The 23916-nt window shown below is 43.1% G+C and overlaps 1 protein-coding gene and 1 long non-coding RNA gene across 2 annotated transcripts; both read right to left on the reverse strand.

Moving 5' to 3' along the window:
• Positions 1-5252: 5252 nt before the first annotated feature.
• Positions 5253-16772, reverse strand: LOC117532933. Its single transcript, XR_004566962.1, has 3 exons — positions 15928-16772; positions 15648-15788; positions 5253-5390 (listed from the first exon to the last, which is right to left on the reverse strand). It is a non-coding gene; the product is annotated as an uncharacterized LOC117532933 (long non-coding RNA).
• On the reverse strand, positions 5773-10332 carry LOC117532932. The gene is made up of 2 exons (XM_034196536.1): positions 9942-10332; positions 5773-8762 (listed from the first exon to the last, which is right to left on the reverse strand). The coding sequence occupies exon 2, from the start codon at positions 8735-8737 to the stop codon at positions 6593-6595; it is 2145 nt and encodes a 714-aa protein (XP_034052427.1). The 5' UTR covers positions 8738-8762; positions 9942-10332; the 3' UTR covers positions 5773-6592.
• Positions 16773-23916: the final 7144 nt, after the last annotated feature.

Consider the following 23916-nt stretch of genomic DNA (forward strand, 5'->3'; position numbering starts at 1 on the left):
CAGCGGTGGAAAGGTGTAGAGCAGCTTTCTTGGCCATGGCTCGTGTGCAAACGCGTCCACCCCCAAGGGCGGATTGTCCCGCAGAGCCATGGAAAACCACAGAGTACAGTGGCTGTTTCGCCGGTTGGCGAACAGGTCCACCTCCGCTCTCCTGAACCGGGCCCAGATCTGCTTCACCACCTCCGGGTGAAGCAGCCATTCATCTGGAAGGGGCCCGCCTCTCGACATGAGGTCGTCCCCCCATTCTCCAGTCCCGGGATGTGGAGGGCCCTCAGAGACAACACAGTCTCTGAGGCCCATAACCACAGATTCTCTGCTGTGGTCAACAAGGCGGCGGAGCGGACTGCGCCCTAACTGTTGATGTACACCACTGTGGTGCGGTTGTCGCTCCTCACCAGCACATGTTTGCCCTGTATTACAGGTTTGAAGTGCTGGAGGACCAACCCTACTGCCCGCACGGCTCGAGGAGGTTGCTGTGTTGAGTCTCCGTCAGAGCCCAGCGACCACCTATAGCTCTCTCTAGGCAGGTCCCCCCCCCATCCTGTCACGGATGCGTCTGTGAACACCGTGATGTAGGAGGTCACTCGCCCCAGCGGAGCTCCCCTCCGGAGATGTACTGGGGACCCCCAGTACCGGAAGTTGCCCACCACTGAGGGGGGATAGTCACCAGACGTCGTTTGTGCCTCTTGGGATCTAAACGAAGGCCGGCATATGCAGCAACCCCAGCGGCACCACGGAGTGGGCAGCCGCCATGAGACCCAGAGTCTGCATGATAGTCGAAGCTGTCAGTAGGCTTGTTTGAGACAAGCGAGACCTGCGCAGTTGCGATCAACGTCTTGCTAGTGCGTTGCATGATGGTTAGTCATTTTGTCCGACTTGCTCTGGAGGCCCGCCTACATGAGACGTTGAAATCTCGCGGGACAAAGACGCCCACAGCCTTGAGAGCGAGGCGCGGCAGTTCCTCTCCACGGGCTGCGGAAGCGAAATGCTTGATGGGAAACGACTCGCTGGTATCTCGAGCTGAGCGCTCATTGGTGGTTTTTACCACGTGCTGGTGATGAAACTCTCCAATTGGCTCGGCAAAAGTTTGTTGTTTTGTGTCAGTTTTACGTCGCCACATCCATTCCCATTTTTCATCATTGTTCCACAATGTTTATCATATTGAAATTAATATCCATATATTTTATACTATACTTGCACTGCTTACCGTTTTCATACTTTATATATCTTAGCATATTCATACACACTGTTCATACTGCTCACAGGCTGATATCTAGTGTATTCATACCCCTCACTGTTTATTCATCATTCAATTCATTCTATATTTTATTCTGTAGATTGTGTACATTACTTTTCACTTTACTGCTTGTTGCACTCCTGGTTAGAAGCTAAAGTGCATTTCGTTGTCTCAGTACCTGTAATATGTGCAATAACAATAAAGTTGAATCTAATCTTGAGCAGGAACAAATGTATTTACTTAGTACATATCTGACATTAACGATTAAACACATGTGTGCATTCTTTATAAATGCAAACCGAGTCAAGCCGACTCCGGAGGTGGCGGTATGCACCTTAAAGTTGTTTGCAATCCGCCAAATAAACGAGAGAAGAAGAAGAAGAAGAAGAAGAAGAAGAAGGCGAAGAAGAAGAAGCCGACTCGTAGCTGTCCGACTTCAGGCGAGCTTTTTGAGACCTCCCCCGGCTGCGATCGGCCACTCTTGTCTACTTTCGAGGCGAGCCGCAACGCGTCTCAAACAAGCCTACTGTTGCCCCCTGTCGCAGTCTGCGAACTGCCCGCAGCAGGGACGCCTGTCTGCTTTCTGACAGGGTGGCGCGTAGCCTGCCTGCATCGAGCACCATCCCCAGATACTGCACCTGCTGGTGAGGTATGGGATTGCTCTTCTTCTAATTGACTGCAAAACCCAACTTGGTTAGGTGTAGGATCAATTGAGCTGTGTGAAACATTGCCCATTCCCTGGACCTGGCCATGACTATGAGGTCGTCCAGATAAAAGAAAACCCTCATGCCATGGTCGCGAAGCGGCTAAAGCGCTGTGGCCACACATTTGCTTAACGTGCGTGGGGGTAGGGAGTAGCCAAACGACAGTCTGTTGTACTCGTAGGCTATCCCCTGGGAGGCAAAACGCAAATACTTTGTGTCTTGGAACAATTTCGACAAAAGTAAGCGTCCTTCAGGTCGATGGTTGTAAACCAATCGCCCGGCTGCACCATTCCCAGTAACTGTTTCACAGTTAACATCTGGAATTTTTTTACATTGCATTTAGCTGACGCTTTTATCCAAAGGCGATGTGCCGATTTAGGCTGCGGAGATCTAGGATGGGTCTGAATTCTCCTGTCTTCTTGGGAACCAGCATGGGAGGATACACGAGAGCAGACTATGCAGAAGTGTTTTCACTACTCGCATATAAAAGCCCCGCCCCCACCTTCACAGCTGGTCGATTTCAACAGAGGAAAATGGAAAACTGGAAGAATGAGTGGAAAAGCTTCACATAAATGAAAGTGCTCACAGCTCCGTGGGAATTATTATGTGCAATTCATTTCTTAAGGTTATACTAACAATTTAAGTCATGTTTAATGATCTTGAATGTCACTAAAACATAGCTATTAAGAAAGCTATTTCATAAATGGCTAGATCTTGATAAATAACAATTATTTTATAGTTTTGTGTTAAAATATTCAGTAGTTCAATTATTTAAAATTCACAGTCCTGAATGTGGGTTTGTGGGGATCGAGGACACACATTTTCAGAGTAAAGGCTTTCACATTACTATAATTATATTTGTATGCTACATTTCACACCAAAGCGGAACACAAAAGCAGGACCAACCATCATACATTGAATTCCTTGACTTATACAGAAGAAAGATTCATTCATTTAAATAAATATTTAATAACAAATGGGCCGGTTCTAAAGGGTTATTCAGTTAAGCCCGATGAGAGGGGATACAGCTGTGCACATGTCATCATTAACAGACGTTGTTTAAAAGTGACGTTTGAGTGAACGAGGACATCCCAATTAATACCTGAGGACTCCTCTGCTTTGTCCTTGTGTCTCTCGCTCGCATCTTACGGAGGCGGAGCTAAGACGCAAGGAAGGGACGCAAGTGAGGGAAAGGAGGAGGTGAAATATTCAATTGAGATGAACCTAGGATGTCCAAGATGGAGTCCAGCTCCAGACGGAAAGCCACGAGCCCCCGATCACCAGAAGTAGGGGGGAGTCTGAAAATGAGTGGGCCACTGGAATGAATAGTCCCTTAAATTATATTAAAAAGCAGCTGAATTAAAAAAGAACAACACTGTGGGGGGGATTATATCCATTTTAAGATCCTGATGTAGAAGTGTCACCAGGTTAGTGCTCCTTGAGTAGCTACTGCAGAATTCCGTGGGATATAAGTGACCCAAAAATGCACAACATCTTTGTTCCACTGCTCCACGTCACACTCTGGGATGGGCTCTGTAAACAACAAGCAATCATTGGTAACAATTCTCAGTTTATATAAAAATATTTTATAAAAAATAATTTTTGTATTATTTTTTTTTTCTCGCACCTATAGGCTACCAGTCATATTATTTCATCCAAAACATAAAAAAATTAATCTAAATTGGTTAGCATAAGGTCTCAGTCTCTCGTGCGAATAGAAAGTTACCGTGCGCCAATAGGAAGTGGAGCATACAGGAGACAACCGTTTCATCGCAGACTGTTATGTTTATGTGGGGTGATGGCAGTGCATACATTGTTTGAGATATATTTCCAACTCGGACTTAATTTTAAGGACATTGCTGCCAGGGGTGTAGGGCTATTTTTTTATTTGTAAAACCTTCTTCACTTCATGAAATGGCTGCAGCATCAGGAGGCAGCCTCTGAGAAGTGCAGCACCAGCGCATACACACCGCCTTCACTGTGTTCCCCACTGCAGGCTGCTATGAAATGTCCGGTCACAAAGGCGCATGATGTGTGTGTATGTGCTCTGCTCAGCTCCACTGTGTGTGTGTATGTTCGGTGTGTTTGTGTGTGTCCAACAACGGCATTTGTTTTCAAATTACCATGAACAGTAATTTACACACATCTGGCCAGCTCCTAGGTTATTATGGCTGGCAAACAAGCCCAGGGGTCTCACTGACATTTCAGTTATATCAATGTGTACAGTGGTCCTAATTTGTTTTAATTGTATCCTGGTTTTAAACTTTGTTAATATGATTTGGATGCATATTGTTCTATTATTTGTTCAGGCATGTTACATACAATTAGCCACTGTTGTCACCTATATTAGGCTATATTATATTAATATTTGTAAAGCGGTCCTAATTTTTTGTTTTAATTGTATGATGGTTTTAAACGTTAATATGTTTTGGATGCATATTGGTATTTCTTCAGGCTGTTAAATACAATTAGCCTCTGTTGCCACCTGCTGGTGAGTCAATATTGAAAACAGTTAAAATTGACAACCAGTCCGCACATTTTTTTTAATGTATCTGCCGGTCCTTGGCACAATAAAGGTTGGGAACCCCTGAGATAGACGGTTCGGCCACACAAGGCCAACAAGGTAATGCAGAAAACGATAACGGGTCCCAAGGTGGGTAGATCTGCAAACGAAACGCTCTGGGGGGGCAAACGGCTCTGTGTTTATGCCTATACGATAATTTCCTGATAACGTTGAAGCAATAGCCCCGCCTCTCCCCACGTATCCTGCTCAGAGATCAGCTGCTGGGCTGTCAGAAGAGGGGGTGGAAAAGAGAGGCTCTGTTTTTTATTCGTATATTATTATATAGCCTAGAGTCGTTATTAATTTGTTTTAAAGCTCAATAAATAACAAAGAAGACCTTTGACCGGTACTTTTCAAATTTAGTCCGGAAGATTTTAACTTTAACGGACATGTTGACCGGCGAAAAAAAATCTAACTGAAACTCTGCTGCACGGTCCCCTCGTCCCTTGGAAGAGGCGGAGAGGTGGGTGTTTGTCATCTGCTGGTGGACTAACCGGAGAGAATTACAGTGCTTGCCTTGGGGAGGGAGAAAAAGAGCCACAGCGGAGAATAAACAGAAGGGCAACAATGGCAACCATGCGCAGGAAGTCTTCTTCGCTGCTTTTGTGGCAGACTACAGCGCCACTTACAGGTCTGGCATATGTACTACAGCGTCTCCAGCGCTTTCGAGCGGTCTAGTGTGAACGGACACGTTTCTGGTGGCTGTTGCGTGTGGATGGAAGACTTTTTTGATAACGTTTGCGTTATCGTCCTCGTGTGGCCGGGGCTTTAGTGTGTTCAGCCTGTGCAGTTAGCACCTCCCTCTCCTGCTCCCTGTGCAGCGGCAGCAGCTCCACCTGCTGCATCGGAGCCTCGCTCTCCTGCACCACCTCTGAAATGTGGCTGCCTGTTAACAAGCAGCAACAAGTGAATGCGAGTTAGTATTTATTCATTTTTTCCGCCACCTTGGGTCTTTTGAGGGAATTAAACAAATGTGTCTTTTGTTTGTGTGATAATAAGTGTTGTGCACCATGTTACACCATGGAATACGTGTTTGCCCATTGCTTTAAGCAGGGCTGCCAACCCTCACGCATTGACCGTGAGAGTCACGCAATTAACCCATATCTGACGACCTCACGCCACACATGCCTTTCCTCACGCTAAGTTTTCCTCCAAAATAAATGTTGTAATGGCCAATTGTCCAAAGAAAATTAATGCTCAAAGGCCACTTAGTCTAGGAGGCGAGCTCGAGTATTGACTCGCGTATATTCAAGAAACCAGATACCTTGCTTGTTCCATTCAGGTGCTTTATTGAAAGGTTCCATCAGCTGGCGGCCCACTGCCGACGTGCAACGTTTGCACGGTATTTAAAACAAATAAACAAACAAGATTCCTGGTCATACGGATGTGTGCGGTCAAAAACTTTTTCCAACTTCCTCTCTAGACTTCCTGCTGTGTCATGCTGGCAGCGTCATTTATACCTGAGCACGCCCCTCCTATTGCTTTGTATAAATAATAACAAACATAAACTAGAGCTGTCCATAAGCAAGATGACATGTTACAAAAACAGTATAATAGTAATTCATAATTATTCAGCTCATTTAAGTTAAATTAAAGAATATTCAATTGGCTCACAAAACCATAATTCATTACCATAAAATAATGTGCCTAAATGGCTCTTACAATTCCGGCCCCTAATTATAAGGCGGGAAGACTTATAATTATAAATAATAACAAGAGCCATTTCCAAACTAACATATGGCTAATAATAGCTCAACTATACTCCTAACAAACAGCGTTTGCGTTTACCTTTGGGGGAGGAATCCACCTACACCCCTTGACATGGGTTTTCCATAAACAAACTAAATATACGTATTTTATGTACATTTTTTTTTGTAAAGGCAAAATCAAGTGCCCTATTCACAAATGAGGCAAAGTCTTTCCACAGGCCTCTCCAAAGTACTGGATTTTGTTTTAACCAGTACTCTACGAACCAGTCCTTTAGAGTCTGTGATGGTCTGCACGACTCTTCCCAGAAGCCACGAGCTCCGAGGGGCGTTGTCGTCCAGGATCATGACAATGTGCCCTGGTGCTAGATTCTGCTTCACTTTAGTCCATTTTGGTAAGGTGAAAGCCTCTTGAGGTGCACAAGGACATGAGGTCTTTGCCCAGGGCAATGGCTTCAGAGTCACCACTGACCGACTTTAAACAGTCATCAACGTAAAAGTTCCTCAGAACTGTCTCTACGGCCCGAGTTGTTGCCGCAGTCCTGTTTTCTTCTGCTGCTCTTCTTAAGGCAAAGTTAGCACAGCTGGCAGCCGAGGTGGTGCCGAAAATGTGTACAACCATTTTGTAATCAACCATTTCTTGTGTGAGGTCTCTATTAGACCACCACAAAAGGCGTAGGAGGTCCGTATCCTCTTCTGGGACTCTGACTTGGTGGTACATGGCTTCTATGTCTGCCATCATTGCAACATGCTCTTGTCTAAAACGTGTCAGGACTCCGATGAGGGAGCTTGTAATGTCAGGACCCTGAAGCGATTCGTTATTGATTGAAGTTCCATAGAAACTTGCATCACAGTCAAAGACCACCAGGAGTTTTTTCTTTTGTGGGTGGTACACACCATGGTGTAGGATATACCACACTCTGTCTTCTTGCCAGCTCAGTTGTGTCTCTGGCACCTTGACTGCATATCCCTTATTTAGCAGGTCACTAATACAGTCTGTGTATTCCTGGTGGAATTCTGTTTTTTTGGTGAGTCTCTTCTTTAGGTTAATTGCTCTCTGCACTGCAGCATACTTATTGTTTGGCAAGCTGACCAATGATGTCTTTGTAGGTAGATTGATGTAATAATGTCCTTCAGCATGATGGATTGAGCTGGACACAGAGCTGATGAATGGTTTGTCTTTTGACATTTCCAGTTTGTCGCTGTAGCAATGCTCAGGAAAGTCTGCATTGTATTGCTGTATGAGTAGCCTTTCCACAGTCTCTACTGCAATCCGGTTGATTGTGACTTGGTGCTGCTCACCGTCCTCTGGCACACTGTCTTCTTGTTCTTTAAGTGGGCCATTAATAGTCCAGCCAAGGACCGTCTTTACAGCATATGGGCCGTTGTTCTGACTGTGAATGACTTTCCATGGCTCGAAAGCTTCATACACGTCATTTCCAATTAGGAGTCCTATCTCAGCAGCGATGCACGGCAGCTCTACTTCCAGGAGGTGTGGCCATTTTTCAATGTCTTTCTGAAGAGGAATATGATCCTTTGTTACTGGGATGCTCTTTTGCGTGAAAACCTTTTTTAGGCTGATAAACTTATCTTCTTTGATTCCACAGACCTCCAAATCTCTCAGCAGAGAACTTTTCACTTGTTCGGTTGAGCTCATTGTTGTTAGGACAAGCTGCGCTCCTTTTCCCTGCAGGTTTAGCTGCCTTGCTAAAGAGTCTGTGCAAAATGTTGCAGAGCTCCCAGGGTCCACGAAGGCGTAGGTTTTCACAAGCTTGCTTCCTGTCTTTGCTTTGATGTAGACCGGAAGAATCGCAAGAACACATCTATCTCCGGCCCCTTCACAGGTAGTAGTCTCCTGGTCTATGCTCACCAGTGCACTTGAAACTACTGTGTTGTCTGACCTGGCCACCTCTTGGCTTTCTGCACGTGCATGATTGGAAACATTGTCCAATCTATGAATGTGCAGCAAGCTTGGGTGTCTTTCTGAACATGTTTGGCATGTCATTCTCTTTTTGCAGTCTTTACTCACGTGCCCTTTAACTAGGCATCCAAAACATAGTCCAGATTTCCATATAAAGTCCACCTTGTCTTTATGAGCTTTTTCTGCAATCTGATGGCACTCCAATAGTGAGTGGTCCTTTTTGCAGAACAAACATGGCTTCATGAAGGCAACATTACTTGACGTCCTGCTATTTACTGTCAGTGGTTTGCAATTATCTTCCTCTGTTGATGTGGCCACACTGGTTGCAAAGATGCTTCCTTTAATCCTTTCACTCCTGGTATCTTTCTCCATTTGTAAAACGTTCCTGCTTTTCGCTTCGGCAGCAGATCCCTGCAGGTCACCAAAGAGAGGGTCAGCCAGGATTTTGGCTTGTTCATCCACAAAGTCGACCAAGTCTTTGAATCTCACTCTTCTCTGGCTCCTTTCTTGGATCTTGAATGCTAGCACCTTCCATCTTTCTATGAATTTATAGGGTAACTTCGAGACGATAACTCTCATATTTGTAGGGTTATCCAGCTCCTCCATGTAATTCACATCCTCCAGGGCGTTTCTGCAATTTAAAAGGAATAGGGAAAACTTGTTGAGTGTTTGTGAGTCCTCTGGTTTTATTTGCGGCCATTTTAGCACCTTTTCCATCAAAGCGGTGGCAATCTTCAGTGGGTTGCCGTAGCGGTCTTCCAACATGTCCATGGCTCTCTGAAAACCACGGTCGGGGGCCATATGCTGGCAGCTTTTTACAATGTCTTTGGGATCACCTCTTGTATACTGTTCCAGGAAGTACATCTTATCTGCAGCATTGTCTGTTCTGGAGCTGACTGTGTGTTGGAATGCCTTAAGAAAAGATCTGAAGTCGAGCAAGTCACCATAAAAAACAGGAATATCACGCTGTGGGAGAAGGGCGAGCTGCTGATGTTTCACAAGCATTTCTGTTATATCAGTCTGCTTCTTGATTACTTTGCATATGTCCTTTTCATAGTCACTTTGTCGCTGATGTGCCCCACTGGCTAATGTACTTGAGTCCAGAGCCTTTGGTGCTTTAGGTGCTGAAATAGACCTATCTGATGGGTTTACATGACTGCTTGGGATTAGTGGATGGCTGTGTCCTGCTTGCTCTTGTGTATCTTCTTTCTGCTGTGTGTTTGCATTGTCCAAATACGTGTTCATTGCATCACTCTTATCCTGTGCGTCATACTCTTCATATATTTTAATTTTAGCATTTGACACTGCTAAGGCTGTTTTAATTTTCAGCTCTTCTTTCTCAGCCCGAAGATGTGCCTCCTTAACTGCCAAGGCTTGACTTTGCTTTAGCGAGGCAGCCTTGGCTTCCAAAGCTGCACGCTTTACTTCCTCTCTTAATCGTGCTGAGGATGCTGTTGAAGCGGATGAAGCCCTGCTAGCTCTACTGGATCTTGACACCACAGATACACTGTCCATATGAGAAACATTATCAATGCAGGCTTGTGGTATTTCTTTGCAATGCTCCTCACAATTAATCCACATATCAGATTCTTTAATAAAGTGGTGAAAACTCTGAGATTTAGGCTCAAACCAGCTCTCTTGATCATGGCTCTTTTCTTCTTCGTCCATAAAAAGCACAACTGAGCAGTTACAGTCTTTAAACTCTTCAAAGATTACCTTGAAAAGTCTCATATTTGAGATTACAAGTTACAGGTGTTGCCCATTAAAGGCTCAACTTCATTCATTTTGGCAGTGAGTTGTCTTAATTTACCTCTCCTTGCATTGATGCAGAGCTGTAGCCGCTGCTCCATGGCCTTTTCTGTTGGTTTTGCTGCCCTCTTGTGGGCGTCGACCGTAAATGCACCCTCAGTGGCGCTGTCCTCCGACATTATTCAGCCGGTTTGGCTGAACAAAAGACAACAGCTGTTTTACCAAGTGGCTCGAACTCCAATGAAAGGCATGCAGAGTAGCGTGACAGCATGCAGTCCATGTCCACACGGTAGAGGATAATCCAAATGGTCCCTTGCCCCAGTAGCCACGATCAGATCCACTTTGTTTCTGCCGCAGCTCCAGTAGCCACGATCAGATCCACATCCGACAATTCCAGTGATAGTAGTTTCCTACACGCTAGTAATCCTCACGACGTTGTCGGAAGTTTTTGACTTATGGCTAATGGCCAATTGTCCAAAGAAAATTAATAGTCAAAGGCCACTTACGGCCCGTCTACACTACAGGCGTCAAAAAATGCTTTCAACGCTTCGCCCATTCATTTGAATGGGGTGACGTAGAATATTTTCAAACTTCGCCGAACTGCATTGTGGGTAGCATGGCAAGGCGTTGCAAGCATCGCGAGCGTCTATCGGCGTCAAAAGTTGAACAATGTTCAACTTTTGAGGCTCGATGCGAAGCTGGCGTCAGCCAATCAAATCCCGTTTTTGCAATTCCCGCCAGTACAAGCGCTAGCCAATCAAACCGCGTGCAAGCTGGGAGAGCCAGACCGCAGTTCATTTCCTCATATTCCAAACGAGAAATTACGGTAGCAAATCACCCGGTTCTTTCCGACCAGAACTATTTACCGGGATACAAACCGGAGGAACCAGGCATGGAGGGAGGTGGCAGAGACAGTGGGTGAAACTGGTAGGTTTTCGCCTGTTTGGGGATTTTATATCCAGTTTACTTCGTTTTAACATTGCTATTGCTTTGTATGTCGGGGGCGGGAGATTCATGTGATTGGTTGTTGGTCGCGTTGCTTGCAAAAAATCGGCAAGCTTCAGACACGCCCAGCTTCAAGATGTTTTGATGCCTGTAGTGTAGACGGGCCGTTAGTCTAGGAGGCGAGCTCGAGTATTGACTCGCGTATATTCAAGAAACCAGATACCTTGCTTGTTCCATTCAGGTGCTTTATTGAAAGGTTCCATCAGCTGGCGGCCCACTTCCGACGTGCAACGTTTGCACGGTATTTAAAACAAATAAACAAACAAGATTCCTGGTCATACGGATGTGTGCGGTCAAAAACGTTTTCCAACTTCCTCTCTAGACTTCCTGCTGTGTCATGCTGGCAGCGTCATTTATACCTGAGCACGCCCCTCCTATTGCTTTGTATAAATAATAACAAACATAAACTAGAGCTGTCCATAAGCAAGATGACATGTTACAAAAACAGTATAATAGTAATTCATAATTATTCAGCTCATTTAAGTTAAATTAAAGAATATTCAATTGGCTCACAAAACCATAATTCATTACCATAAAATAATGTGCCTAAATGGCTCTTACAATTGTATATATAAATAAAGTGAAGGAACAGCAAACCGAGCGGTCTACGAAATGAGAGTCTTCTGGCTTAGTTCAGTAAAGTTGGAACGATATTGGGAGATTCAGATTTCATGGATCAATAACTCATGAACAAAACGTTATTCAGACACAAATGACGTCTCCTAAGTACCGTGGTAAGGTTGACAACGAACTACAATCACATTTTGATAAAAAAAAGCCAATACGCGCCGTCCTCCGAGCTGGACACATTACATTGGTCTCTATCCGCAGCCGGAGAAGAAACGAGTGCTCAGGGACCGTCTGCAAAGTGCAACTCCGAAAAAAGAGAATACAATAATATTCAATCACTATTATACAGTTTATTACTACCAAACTCACCACACACATCAATAGTCTCCTGTTGCTCATACTACAGCAAGGAGTTTGGAAGAATATGCTTTTGAATAATTTTGGGGAATATTTATAATATAAAATCTTCAATAAATATGGCATCATCTTAAATAACTTTACTATTATACAGTATATTTCTACCAAACTCACTATTTGCATTGTTGTTGTTAGCATCTGGTTAGCTAGCTGCACTAACAGATATTAGAAGCTGTTTCTGTCAGACTGAGAGAGATAACTACAGCTCAGTGAGGTAAGGGACTCTCTGAGTGTTTAGATAGTTAACTTTAGTCTAGTTATCTCAGCGGGTCTCAAACGGTTTGGTCACCATTTATGAGAATAAATGAAAAACAGTTATAAAATACTATATGACAGTAAAACAAGAATACAGTTTAAAAGGGAAGTGATTTGTAAAATATCCATAAAGAAAAAGAAAATCTGTTTACAGTTCTGTTTCATATGGATGTATCCATGAATCTCTTAATTTTGCTCTCAAAGTGCACCAGATTGATGAATTTAACTTCAATATTTTTTATAAAAATCTTCCGGGACTCCGGGAGCATGCACCCGGACCCCCCTAGAGGAGGTGAGGTCCACCGTAACACTGTAGGCCTACACATGAACGTTTCTTTTTTCGGTTCACCAAAAATAAAATCTCACTCCAAACTGAACTCAAAAGTTGGCAGCCCTGCTTTAAGTCAAATGTTAGGCTAAGGCAGTCTTTTGTTTATCATTCAAATCTAAATAAAGCAAAGAGTTTATCCCAGGCAAGTCCCCAAAAATGTTACCGGTCTCAGGATTGGGATCCGAGTACGGCTGAGAACAATGACAAGAAGTCACACACATTATAGCATATCGTATCTTTTTGTATGTTCCCCAGGCATATAGCTTAAAAGTATTACTTAAATGCCAAATAGCAAATATCAAATTAACTGAAACTGTCAAATCTAATTTAAAATAAATAAACTTAAATACGTGTGTAATATTCCTTTTTCTTTAGACAACAATACCACTGACAATAACTGAATCATGGTATATTCTGCATATCTACCTCCAGAGGTGGGACCAAGTCATTGTTTTGCAAGTCCGAGTCAAGTCTCAAGTCTTTGCGCTCAAGTCCGAGTCAAGTCTCAAGTCTTTGCGCTCAAGTCCAAGTCGAGTCTCAAGTCAGGTTGGGCAAGTTCAAGTCAAGTCCAAGTCCTAAACTTTGACAAAACGAGTCATAAACAAGTCATTATGTGTTTTTCACCAAATGTAATGACATCGATCAACAGAATAATACTTAATGATCAAATTGCTCTTCATTAGTCAGATTAATAATTTAATAATCAATTTTCTCTCTGCTGGTAAAGTAACATGTGTTTTTCTAATTTAAGAGGGATCAGTAAGGTAAGGCTACCGTGACGTTTGATTCAGAAGGAGTTTAATGTATAAGATCCCTGATGTTGAGGTAACCAGAATGTTTATTTCCACTGTGTACAACATGTTATAAGGGACCCACAATCTATCTTTATGCAAGGGATAATGTGCAGCCAGGCGGTCTGGGGAAGAGAACACCTGCATCTAGATCCCTCTGCAGGTGGTACTTTAACTATATTTCGATGCTAATACTTTTGTACTTTTACTTGTAACATTTTGAATGCAGGACTTTTTATTGTAACCGAGTATTCCTACACTCTGGTACTTTTGTCATCAAGTACAAGATCTGAACTTCTCCCACCTCTGACAGTAAATCCTGAGTGGTTACCAAAATAAAGGTAACCAAAAAAGGTTATTTTCATTTTTACAAATCCTGCACTCAGCTTTGCTTTCTCCAATATCATTGAAAAGCAGCCAGATGCTGCTTCTTTTTTCGGTTTTCGCTAATTTCTTGACTTTTTCTGACGCACTTGCATTTAAATCCGTCTCCCCGTAGCTCTGTGCAGCTGGCCTGTACCACTACACCTGCTGTGCCCCCCACCCTTCTTTCACATAATGGTATGATCCTAGTGTGTCCTCGCATATGATTGGCCGCATGGTGGCCCAGCTAAATAAAGTCCCGCCCCTGCCTGCAAGGATTCTCAGCAAGAGTAGGAGCGGCTGAAGATTCTGCTTTCCCCAACGGGAGTCTTCTCTTCTAGCGGCAGCTCGCGATCGGCGTGTTGGAGACCTCTGAATTAAATGATCAAGTCACCTCAAGTCAGAAGGCTCAAGTCCAAGTCAAGTCCCGAGTCATTGGTGTTCAAGTCCAAGTCGATTCGCAAGTGTTTTGTGATTTTGTCAAGTCGAGTCTCAAGTCATCAAATTGATGACTCGAGTCTGACTCGAGTCCAAGTTATGTGACTCGAGTCCACACCTGTCTACCTCACATGTTACACATACTCTGAACGTGGTATTCACACAAAAACTCATTCCTTATACAACTACACAGAATAACAAGAACACAATAACTCTTCCTCATAACTTATAAAACATTTACAATTAGCCTTAGCAAGGTGCTTAGTTAACCACGATAACATGCTACATGAATACAACACACTATTAGTAGTGATGTTACGTATTGCGCCGAGGCTTCGGAGCGTGTGTCGAGTAATCCCCGAAGCTTTTTGTGAAGCATGTACCGAGGCTTGTATCGTTTTGGGCCAGTGACGTCATCGATGACAAACGAAGCCTCGCTGCCTGTCGATACCACGTGACTGCTTCACGAAGCGATTCAGATCGGTTGAACCACAACGCTCATAATACTCATGGATGTATAATAAGAACCATATTACCCCTCCTGTACCCGGGCCCGGTGACACGATGGAATCAAGAGAGCTCAGATCCTCACTCATATAGAGGTCGGAACATGTCATAAGTATAAATAGATACAAGCATAAATAAATGTAGGAATAAAAACATGAATAAATACAGGAATACATATCTTGCAGTGTTTTCAGGGAGCTTTAGTGTGTGTGCTGTGGCTCAGCTGGAAAGCAGTTGACTCATGACCGCAGGGTCCCTGGTTCAACGACTGAACAATACGTATTTTTTGTTGTTTATAAAAGCTACAGCTAAATTAGATAATGTAGTTAATAAATGTATTCTTTGATATGGTTTAGCCTTTCTCAGGCTACAACATGGTTAAGTTTACGAATATTATTAAGGAATACAAATCCCTCTTTGCAATGTTTAGCAGCCTCCTTAGGATTTTCAATCACAATCATTAAACTGTAATAAATACAATATTGTTAACATAAAAATATGATTTAATGTTCGTTGTTTAGAGTTATTCTAAGGCTTTACTCATTGGAAACTCGGTATGAGATGATAGAGCACACTGTCGAGATGTCCAATCTGCCTGTTTTACACACTTTGACCAACAGGGGGGTTTGTGTTCAAATGAAGCCCATGATGAAGCCTCATTGGCTGGAAAGCTTCATAAGGCTTCATCTCGCCATCACTAACTATTAGCATGGCTAGGCCACTTGTGTAATGAATTAATGTGGTAATGACCTCGCCATTAACATTGAATAAACTATATTCTTCTGTAAACCTTTCACTGAAGCACACCCATTAAAGTAGAACAACATGTATTATCTCATTGCATCACAAGAGTGTATTGCTAACCAGCTACAATAGGAAAGAATACCGAACTAACGGCTCAGTCGCGCTAGCATCGTGAGCTACATGTTAGCATGCTAAACCGAGTGGGTCATTCTTACAAATAACACATCTCCTTGGGTTGAATTGCTCATCAAAACGAGTCTAGTTTCCCCACACTGTCTCTGAAATGGTCCGTGTACATGTTATGACTGTATCTGATTATTTATGCTTTTTTATACAGTGTACCCACCCATCTGAGAACAACGACAAGAAGTCACACACGTTAGCCATTGAATGCTCTGGCACTAACATCCCCGGCCTTGACTTCTTCTTCACTCTGGACCCTAACCAGAATGTCAGATCTCAAGCCAATGTGGGTGTAGAGCACCATCTACAGGTTAAACGGTATATTAGCACATCAATTAAATATCAATATTTGAAATAAAAATGGTTATTATTTTGTAAATAAATAAATGAAAATATATATAGGTAAAAATACACAATGATAACTGGGTCGCTGCGTAGCTCACCTGTTAGCGCGGCAGCCTAGGTACAGGCCACTCTATAGGCGACGTGCGGAAGACACGGGTTCGAGACCGGTCGGCACTGTCAAAAAATATAATAATATTAGAAGTAGATAGAGTTTGACTGTACTTGTACCTCCTTTCAGGGTGAGCTATACGGAGGTTGTTGTTTTATTGTTAATCATAATAGCATGCCATTCAGCGTGACTTATAGGCCTACAACTAAACAACACCAGGATTGTTTTAGCATCGAGCGAGCTAGCTACCGAAACGAAGACTAAAGACAACTGGACTCCACTCGTGTCCCCTGGATGGACGTCGTAACACCAGCATACCCAGCCGGGAGCTAAGCGCAAGACTATGAGGTGTGACTTGTGCCAAAGAACAGATAAGTAAACTAACTGAGCGGAGAACTGACGTGTCAACGTGCGCCAACGCCTCCATCAATTTTGAATGGGTTGACGTACAATACAGGCGACGTCACGGCGACGTATCATAGGTGCGCTCAAAGTACGCGCTCACGTGGCGGCGGCGTAGCTTAGAAAGCCCTATCTTATATATGCGTGTTGATAACGTACGTGTGTATATGCGCGTGAATAACGTACGTGTGGATAAGCGTGTGAATAACGTACGTCTCGCCTCCGTTAGCATTGTATAGTATCTGGTACGGGGATTAATAAGAGTTGTGTCTAGCAGCTCTCTCTCTCTCTCTCTGCTCGGGAACAGCTGATTGCTGCACGGCGATCAGCTGTCCCTCCCTCCCTCCCTCCCTCAAGGTGTGTGTGTGTCTGTGTCTGTGTGTCTCATTCGCTAGGCTTGTTTGAGACGCGTTGCGGCTCGCCTCGAAAGTAGACGAGAATAGCCGATCGCAGCCGGGGGAGGTCTCAAAAAGCTTGCCTGAAGTCGGACAGCTCGGAGTCGGCTTCGTCGTCTTCTTCTTCTTCTTCTTCTCTCGGTTATTTGGCGGATTGCAAACAGCTTGAAGGTGCATACTGCCGCCTCCGGAGTCGGCTTGACTCGGTTTGCATTTATAAAGAATGCACACATGTGTTTAATCGTTAATGTCAGATATGTACTAAGTAAATACATTTGTTCCTGCTCAAGATTAGATTCAACTTTATTGTTATTGCACATATTACAGGTACTGAGACAACGAAATGCACTTTAGCTTCTAACCAGGTGCAACAAGCAGTAAAGTGAAAAGTAATGTACACAATCTACAGAATAAAATATAGAATGAATTGAATGATGAATAAACAGTGAGGGGTATGAACACTAGATATACACAGCAGCCTGAGAGCAGTATGAACAGTGTGTATGAATATGCTAAGATATATAAAGTATGAAAACGGTAAGCAATGCAAGTATAGTATAACATATATGGATATTAATTTAATGATGATAAATATTGTGGAACAATGATGAAAAATGTGAATGGAAGTGGCGACGTAAAACTGACACAAAACAACAACAAACTTTTGCCCAGCCAATTGGAGAGTTTCATCACCCGCACGTGGAAAAAACCACCAATGAGCGCTCAGCTCGAGATACCAGCGAGTCGTTTCCCATCAAGCATTTCGCTTCCGCAGCCCGTGGAGAGGAACTGCGCCGCCTCGCCGCGCCTCGCTCTCAAGGCTGCGGGCGTCTTTGTCCCGCGAGGTTTCAACGTCTCATGTAGGCGAGCCTCCAGAGCAAGTCGGACAAAAATGACTAACCATCATGCAACGCACGAGCAAGACGTTGATCGAAATTGCGCAGGTCTGCGCAGGTCTCGCTTGTCTCAAACAAGCCTACTGTCCCTCAGGTTGCAGCATGTTTCGATTGCCAGTTTGTGGCTTGTGAACGCAACGCTGGCATAATATGATGTGGCCTACTGACATGGCCTCTAATAAACACACAGGACTAAAAATAATACGTGTTTAATTCAGCCCAGATGCGGTGACTGCAGGCCAAATCCATAAATGCGGCATATATTTGTGAAGTTGCACCGGTATGAGGCGCAGTGAGAACCACTCACCTATCAGACTAGCGAATGGGCACATTTCAATTTCAGGAGAATATTGAAGATGTGATTCGTTGTTCCATTCTCCGTTTCTCACGAGACCAGCGCGCTGCTGTTGACATTAGTGTGGACTGGACCGACTGAAACTGACGGCAAGGTTCATTATTGTGGAAGGATGGACCCCCTCCTGCAAAGAAAAGGCAGCGAAATGTGCTAAAATCACTGATTTATTCAGAACCCCCAATGGTATAGAACAGGGGTCTGCAACCTTTTTGACCAAAAGAGCCATTTTGCTCCTTTTTCCAAAAAATGTTTTTGTCTGGAGCCGCAAAACACATTTCATAGTTTTCTATTGTTATATCAGACAAAAACTACAGTTTTTTTGCATTTATTAGGCTATTTATTACATGATATACAACTGTTAACCTCTAATAAGAAACAAAGAACTCTTATAAGGAGAATTAAAAACAATACACAGGCCTACTTTAAAATAAATTAAACACAGCACTTGGGGAGTCCTCTGCACATTTGAAGGAAAAACAAATATTATTAAAATGGGCCCACTTTGAAATAAATAAAACATATAGATGCACCCTAAAAAGAGTTAAAGGTAGGGTAGATAAGAATGGAGAAACCAGCTCGAGTGCGCTAGAATTTGAAAGTACACAACCGGAAAAAATATGCCTCTTCCTTCAGACTTCCTCACAGAGCCCCTCCTCCAACACACACGAACGCGCACATGACCAATGAGGGCACGAGATAAGCTTGTGCGCAGATGGAAGGCTGACAGGCAGTTAGGCCATCCAGTTATTTTAGCTGGGCCGGCTCAGATGATTGGTCGTGCTTTTTACAGCGCTACGGCTTCCAGAGATTAATTTTTGTATGTATTTATTGTCAAAGCATTTAATATATTCATTGCTATCGGGACATTAAGAGCATTCCATGGAATATAACAAAAAGTGTTTTCTGAAATAAATGACATACCCCATTGAATTATGACTGAAGATCGTCAGCTGACTTCCTCTCCCTTGTTATTCCTCGATACGTAAAGGCTGCACCACCGTTAACAACTTCTCTCTACATATCAGACATACCGGTAAACCAGCATCGTTTGCTGTGAAAGCATATAACTCTGTCCACACAGAATTAAATCCTGTGTTCCTCCGGTACTTTTCTTTGATGTATCCATAGTTCGCTCATCGAGCCGGGGGTCAGGTTATTCGCCTCCAAGAAAAGGCGCTCGCGTGGAACCGTAGCAGGATGTGACGCATATTTTAGTTGACCTAATTAAAACCGTTTTGTTTTTTATTTATGTGTCACAGTATCACCTCAAAATACAAGATACGAAACATTTTCAACCATGCAACAAAATATAAATAGTCCTACAAATACTTTTATTTCCTTCTTATTTTTGTCTAAGCTCAAGGGAGCCAGAGCAGAGGGCTTAAAGGGCTGCATGCGGCCCGTGGGCCGCGGGTTGCCGACCCCTGAATGACGAAGCAGAAAGTAAGTGAGCGAACATTATGGCAAGGCAAGGCAATTGTATTTATATAGCACTTTTCAGCACGTGGCGATTGAAAGTGCTTTACAGATTAAAAGCAAAAGACATTTAAGAACAAATACATTATTAAAAAGGCATTTAAAAACAGGCATAATAAGCAAAGGTAATGAAATAAAAAAAAAAAATCAACACAGCAGGTACAGAATACATGACTAAAAAAGGCATAGGCCTACTGTAGTGTGAGTATGGGCAGCTCAATTAAAAGCAGCGGCAAATAGGTGCGTTTTTAGTTTTAAAAATAGGAAGTGTTTCGGCGGACGTGCACGATTTGGGCAGTTTGTTCCAGACGGACATGTTGACCGGCGAAAAAAAATCTAACTGAAACTCTGCTGCACGGTCCCCTCGTCCCTTGGAAGAGGCGGAGAGGTGGGTGTTTGTCATCTGCTGGTGGACTACCGGAGAGAATTACAGTGCTTGCCTTGGGGAGGGAGAAAAAGAGCCACAGCGGAGAATAAACAGAAGGGCAACAATGGCAACCATGCGCAGGAAGTCTTCTTCGCTGCTTTTGTGGCAGACTACAGCGCCACTTACAGGTCTGGCATATGTACTACAGCGTCTCCAGCGCTTTCGAGCGGTCTAGTGTGAACGGACACGTTTCTGGTGGCTGTTGCGTGTGGATGGAAGACTTTTTTGATAACGTTTGCGTTATCGTCCTCGTGTGGCTGGGGCTTTAGTGTGTTCAGCCTGTGCAGTTAGCACCTCCCTCTCCTGCTCCCTGTGCAGCGGCAGCAGCTCCACCTGCTGCATCGGAGCCTCGCTCTCCTGCACCACCTCTGAAATGTGGCTGCCTGTTAACAAGCAGCAACAAGTGAATGCGAGTTAGTATTTATTCATTTTTTCCGCCACCTTGGGTCTTTTGAGGGAATTAAACAAATGTGTCTTTTGTTTGTGTGATAATAAGTGTTGTGCACCATGTTACACCATGGAATAAGTGTTTGCCCATTGCTTTAAGCAGGGCTGCCAACCCTCACGCATTGACCGTGAGAGTCACGCAATTAACCCATATCTGACGACCTCACGCCACACATGCCTTTCCTCACGCTAAGTTTTCCTCCAAAATAAATGTATATATAAATAAAGTGAAGGAACAGCAAACCGAGCGGTCTACGAAATGAGAGTCTTCTGGCTTAGTTCAGTAAAGTTGGAACGATATTGGGAGATTCAGATTTCATGGATCAATAACTCATGAACAAAACGTTATTCAGACACAAATGACGTCTCCTAAGTACCGTGGTAAGGTTGACAACGAACTACAATCACATTTTGATAAAAAAAAGCCAATACGCGCCGTCCTCCGAGCTGGACACATTACATTGGTCTCTATCCGCAGCCGGAGAAGAAACGAGTGCTCAGGGACCGTCTGCAAAGTGCAACTCCCAAAAAAGAGAATACAATAATATTCAATCACTATTATACAGTTTATTACTACCAAACTCACCACACACATCAATAGTCTCCTGTTGCTCATACTACAGCAAGGAGTTTGGAAGAATATGCTTTTGAATAATTTTGGGGAATATTTATAATATAAAATCTTCAATAAATATGGCATCATCTTAAATAACTTTACTATTATACAGTATATTTCTACCAAACTCACTATTTGCATTGTTGTTGTTAGCATCTGGTTAGCTAGCTGCACTAACAGATATTAGAAGCTGTTTCTGTCAGACAGAGAGATAACTACAGCTCAGTGAGGTAAGGGACTCTGAGTGTTTAGATAGTTAACTTTAGTCTAGTTATCTCAGCGGGTCTCAAACGGTTTGGTCACCATTTATGAGAATAAATGAAAAACAGTTATAAAATACTATATGACAGTAAAACAAGAATACAGTTTAAAAGGGAAGTGATTTGTAAAATATCCATAAAGAAAAAGAAAATCTGTTTACAGTTCTGTTTCATATGGATGTATCCATGAATCTCTTAATTTTGCTCTCAAAGTGCACCAGATTGATGAATTTAACTTCAATATTTTTTATAAAAATCTTCCGGGACTCCGGGAGCATGCACCCGGACCCCCCTAGAGGAGGTGAGGTCCACCGTAACACTGTAGGCCTACACATGAACGTTTCTTTTTTCGGTTCACCAAAAATAAAATCTCACTCCAAACTGAACTCAAAAGTTGGCAGCCCTGCTTTAAGTCAAATGTTAGGCTAAGGCAGTCTTTTGTTTATCATTCAAATCTAAATAAAGCAAAGAGTTTATCCCAGGCAAGTCCCCAAAAATGTTACCGGTCTCAGGATTGGGATCCGAGTACGGCTGAGAACAATGACAAGAAGTCACACACATTATAGCATATCGTATCTTTTTGTATGTTCCCCAGGCATATAGCTTAAAAGTATTACTTAAATGCCAAATAGCAAATATCAAATTAACTGAAACTGTCAAATCTAATTTAAAATAAATAAACTTAAATACGTGTGTAATATTCCTTTTTCTTTAGACAACAATACCACTGACAATAACTGAATCATGGTATATTCTGCATATCTACCTCCAGAGGTGGGACCAAGTCATTGTTTTGCAAGTCCGAGTCAAGTCTCAAGTCTTTGCGCTCAAGTCCGAGTCAAGTCTCAAGTCTTTGCGCTCAAGTCCAAGTCGAGTCTCAAGTCAGGTTGGGCAAGTTCAAGTCAAGTCCAAGTCCTAAACTTTGACAAAACGAGTCATAAACAAGTCATTATGTGTTTTTCACCAAATGTAATGACATCGATCAACAGAATAATACTTAATGATCAAATTGCTCTTCATTAGTCAGATTAATAATTTAATAATCAATTTTCTCTCTGCTGGTAAAGTAACATGTGTTTTTCTAATTTAAGAGGGATCAGTAAGGTAAGGCTACCGTGACGTTTGATTCAGAAGGAGTTTAATGTATAAGATCCCTGATGTTGAGGTAACCAGAATGTTTATTTCCACTGTGTACAACATGTTATAAGGGACCCACAATCTATCTTTATGCAAGGGATAATGTGCAGCCAGGCGGTCTGGGGAAGAGAACACCTGCATCTAGATCCCTCTGCAGGTGGTACTTTAACTATATTTCGATGCTAATACTTTTGTACTTTTACTTGTAACATTTTGAATGCAGGACTTTTTATTGTAACCGAGTATTCCTACACTCTGGTACTTTTGTCATCAAGTACAAGATCTGAACTTCTCCCACCTCTGACAGTAAATCCTGAGTGGTTACCAAAATAAAGGTAACCAAAAAAGGTTATTTTCATTTTTACAAATCCTGCACTCAGCTTTGCTTTCTCCAATATCATTGAAAAGCAGCCAGATGCTGCTTCTTTTTTCGGTTTTCGCTAATTTCTTGACTTTTTCTGACGCACTTGCATTTAAATCCGTCTCCCCGTAGCTCTGTGCAGCTGGCCTGTACCACTACACCTGCTGTGCCCCCCACCCTTCTTTCACATAATGGTATGATCCTAGTGTGTCCTCGCATATGATTGGCCGCATGGTGGCCCAGCTAAATAAAGTCCCGCCCCTGCCTGCAAGGATTCTCAGCAAGAGTAGGAGCGGCTGAAGATTCTGCTTTCCCCAACGGGAGTCTTCTCTTCTAGCGGCAGCTCGCGATCGGCGTGTTGGAGACCTCTGAATTAAATGATCAAGTCACCTCAAGTCAGAAGGCTCAAGTCCAAGTCAAGTCCCGAGTCATTGGTGTTCAAGTCCAAGTCGATTCGCAAGTGTTTTGTGATTTTGTCAAGTCGAGTCTCAAGTCATCAAATTGATGACTCGAGTCTGACTCGAGTCCAAGTTATGTGACTCGAGTCCACACCTGTCTACCTCACATGTTACACATACTCTGAACGTGGTATTCACACAAAAACTCATTCCTTATACAACTACACAGAATAACAAGAACACAATAACTCTTCCTCATAACTTATAAAACATTTACAATTAGCCTTAGCAAGGTGCTTAGTTAACCACGATAACATGCTACATGAATACAACACACTATTAGTAGTGATGTTACGTATTGCGCCGAGGCTTCGGAGCGTGTGTCGAGTAATCCCCGAAGCTTTTTGTGAAGCATGTACCGAGGCTTGTATCGTTTTGGGCCAGTGACGTCATCGATGACAAACGAAGCCTCGCTGCCTGTCGATACCACGTGACTGCTTCACGAAGCGATTCAGATCGGTTGAACCACAACGCTCATAATACTCATGGATGTATAATAAGAACCATATTACCCCTCCTGTACCCGGGCCCGGTGACACGATGGAATCAAGAGAGCTCAGATCCTCACTCATATAGAGGTCGGAACATGTCATAAGTATAAATAGATACAAGCATAAATAAATGTAGGAATAAAAACATGAATAAATACAGGAATACATATCTTGCAGTGTTTTCAGGGAGCTTTAGTGTGTGTGCTGTGGCTCAGCTGGAAAGCAGTTGACTCATGACCGCAGGGTCCCTGGTTCAA

Source organism: Gymnodraco acuticeps, unplaced genomic scaffold, assembly GCF_902827175.1.
Source record: "Gymnodraco acuticeps unplaced genomic scaffold, fGymAcu1.1, whole genome shotgun sequence".
Lineage (NCBI taxonomy): Eukaryota > Metazoa > Chordata > Actinopteri > Perciformes > Bathydraconidae > Gymnodraco > Gymnodraco acuticeps.

Excerpts from the sequence above, each read along its gene's own strand:
- LOC117532932 (XM_034196536.1), bottom strand. The coding sequence starts at position 8,737 with ATGGAGGAGCTGGATAACCCTACAAATATGAGAGTTATCGTCTCGAAG.